Raw genomic sequence first — 1,534 nt, forward strand, 5'->3', positions numbered from 1 at the left:
GCTTCCTGCATGGTCTAAGTACTATATTTTTATAATCTCTGTTGGAATCAAATCCTGTATAGTTTAGACAAAGCAAAATACTGTTTGTAGCAATGAAAGAGAATATGTCTTCATTTGCCTGTTAGCAAATGAGTGTTCAGATTTTCCTTCAAAATCACCTACGAAATATTTTGGTCTATGGCAAAGACATTAAAATAACAGCTTCAAACAATTGAAGAAAAACACAGATATCCTACAGACATCTATATCTGTATTGATCAGCAGCCTTGGAGATTTCTGACTTAACATTGACCCCACTGTTTTAAATAAGAAGTGGAAAAGGAAGAGGAGGAGGAGGAGGAAAAGGGAGAATTTAATTGTACATTCAATGCAATAAATAGCATTTTCTATCAGGAGTGACCAGTGGTGAAATGAAACTTTGAGCTTTCTGTTTTGTCATGGAAAGTGTACTGAAGAACATCTTCACCCTCATACTAATAGTAGAGTTCTTAATTGGGAATGTGAGCAATGGATTTACAGTGCTGATAAGCTGCATTGACTTGGCAAATAGAAGAAGGCTCTCAACAGCTGATCAAATCCTCACTGGTTTGGCAATCTCCAGAATTGGTCTACTTTGGGAAGTATTAATAAGTTGGTTTGAATTTTGGCATTACTCTGCCTTTATTGTGCATGGACTAAAATTAAGAATGATTATTTTTGCCTGGATAATCACCAATCATCTCAGCATCTGGCTGGCTACAATCCTTAGCATATTTTATCTGCTCAAAATTGCCAGTTTCTCCAGTCCTATTTTTCTCTACCTGAAGTGGAGAGTTGAAAAACTGATTCTGGTGATATTGCTAGGAAGTCTGGTGTTTTTGTTTTTAAATATTTTACAAATAAATTTATACATCAATGAGTGGATGCATGTGCATGAAACAAGCACAACTTGGAATTCCACACGAGGAGATGCTACAGAATTTACAGGGTGGGTATTACTCACAATGGCTATATATACTCTAATACCATTCACTGTGGGGCTGGTGGCTTTTCTCTTGTTAATCTTCTCCCTGAGGAAACATCTCAGTAGAATGCAACTCAGTTCTAAAGGATACAAAGATCTCAGGTCCAAGGCCCACATAAATGCCTTAAAAATGGTGATCTCCTTCCTCCTACTTTATGCTATTTTTTGCTTGTCCATTCTCCTATCATGGATTGGTAGTGCATATAAAAATGATCACCTGCAGAAGATTGGTCAGATTATTGGAACTGTCTATCCATCGAGCCACTCATTTATCCTGGTTCTGGAAACCCTAAACTAAGGCAGGCCACCTTTTGGTGCCGTGGCTGCTGAAGTGTGGGCTGAAAGATGAGAAATGCACAGTATCATTGACCATCCAGCAGTCATCTGTATAAAGAAAAAGGAGTTGTTGAAAGATGTCTATACTGCTACCAGCTTTGAGAATTTGTTAAATGAAAATATAGAATAACATCTTACCTAAATATATCACATACTTACAGAGTACAGTTATATATTACCAAGAATTTGAAACTC

The 1,534-nt window shown here is 37.0% G+C and overlaps 1 protein-coding gene across 1 annotated transcript; it reads left to right on the forward strand.

Moving 5' to 3' along the window:
* The first annotated feature begins 437 nt into the window (after window positions 1-437).
* LOC142451613 (taste receptor type 2 member 13-like) lies at window positions 438-1,333 on the forward strand. The gene is given in 2 exon segments (XM_075553338.1): window positions 438-1,281; window positions 1,284-1,333. Coding segments are annotated over 2 exon segments (894 nt in total).
* The last annotated feature ends 201 nt before the right edge of the window (window positions 1,334-1,534 follow it).

The sequence above is a fragment of the Tenrec ecaudatus genome, chromosome 6 (genome assembly GCF_050624435.1).
Source record: "Tenrec ecaudatus isolate mTenEca1 chromosome 6, mTenEca1.hap1, whole genome shotgun sequence".
NCBI classification, from domain to species: Eukaryota; Metazoa; Chordata; class Mammalia; order Afrosoricida; family Tenrecidae; genus Tenrec; species Tenrec ecaudatus.